The 1,358-nt window shown below is 35.8% G+C and overlaps 1 protein-coding gene across 1 annotated transcript in view; it reads left to right on the top strand.

The window, feature by feature from the left end:
* Window positions 1-1,358, top strand: part of LOC109055738 (ribonuclease inhibitor-like) — a 536,777-nt gene that overhangs the window by 275,933 nt on the left and 259,486 nt on the right. The window contains exon 8 of the mRNA XM_042749506.1: window positions 980-1,153. Within this exon, the coding sequence (XP_042605440.1) occupies window positions 980-1,153 (174 nt within the window). The remainder of the gene's footprint in view (window positions 1-979; window positions 1,154-1,358) is intronic.

Here is a 1,358-nt window from a genome sequence, read left to right as displayed (position 1 = left end):
ATTCATTCATCTGAGAAAACAGTGTGTGTTATCTCATTAGATTTATAACGTAAATCATTTATAAACCTATGCCAACACAGGAGAATTCATCAAGATATTTCTAAATGTGTGATTTGTTGTACATTGCGATATCAAAATAAAAGTTCTAACCCTTGCTCTAAATTTTGCACGTGTCCAAATATTAAAATTACATGGATTTAAACGTCCTTGAATCACGCTGTGAAGTGAAGCATCGCAAGGCCATTGTTATAATACATAATAAACTTAAAGGGTTAGTTCAGCCAAAAATTAAAATTATGTCATTAATGACTCACCCTCATGTCATTCCAAACCCGTAAGACCTCCGTTCATCTTTGGAACACAGTTTAAGATATTTTAGATTTAGTCCGAGAGCTTTCTGTCCCTCCATTGAGAATGTATGTACTGTATACTGTCCACGTCCAGAAAGGTGATAAAAACATCTTCAAAGTAGTCCATGTGACATCAGAGGGTCCGTTAGAATTTGTTGAAGCATTGAAAATACATTTTGCTCCAAAAATAACAAAAACGACGACTTTATTCAGGATTTTCTTCTCTTCCGGGTCTGTTGTGAGTGTGTTCACAACACTGCAGTGACGCTGCTGACGTGTTTTCTTTGTTATTGGGCGCACCAGAAAACACGTCAGCAGCGTCGTACGTCAACAGTCACAGCAGTCGCGTTCACAACAGACCCGGAAGAGAGTCGTTGTTTTTGTTATTATATTTTTTCTCAGATTTAAACTCAGTTTTCACGTTTAATGTTATTTTTAGGTAGTTCTGTAGTTGATCATATATCTTAATCTACTTTGTTCATCTTTTTCTTCTCTTTTTGTTTATGGTCATATAATAAGGTTTTTGGCAATGTTTTAATTATTGCACTGTATGGTGTTAACACATGATGAATTACTCACACATTAACATAACGTGTCTGATTCATTGTGTTTTCTCTTTCTGTCTTCAGTCTGTGGAGAAGCAGTATTACAAAGAAACAGTGTCTCATCCTGACTTCAGCTCTGAAATCAAACCCATCACACCTGAGAGAACTGAACCTGAGCGGGAATCAAATAAAAACCACAGGAGTGAATCACTTATGTGACGTACTGAAGGATTCACGCTGTAAACTGGAGAGATTGAGGTCAGTAACATTCACATACAAGAATCAAAATGATGAAAATCACTTTAACTCTTATGTGCTGTTCAAGGTCTTTTGAGACCCCAAATGATGTTTGCTGAAATAATTAAAAAAACAAAAATGTTCCCTTTATCTAAATATCTTGAGACTTTGTACGGTTGTCAACACTTGGTAGAAAATCTGGTTGTGTGTTAGTGTGAAAAAAGTC

Source organism: Cyprinus carpio, chromosome B22 (genome assembly GCF_018340385.1).
Source record: "Cyprinus carpio isolate SPL01 chromosome B22, ASM1834038v1, whole genome shotgun sequence".
In the NCBI taxonomy this organism is placed as follows: domain Eukaryota; kingdom Metazoa; phylum Chordata; class Actinopteri; order Cypriniformes; family Cyprinidae; genus Cyprinus; species Cyprinus carpio.
Note: the sequence above shows the minus strand (reverse complement) of the source record. Positions and strands in the feature narration are given on the sequence as shown.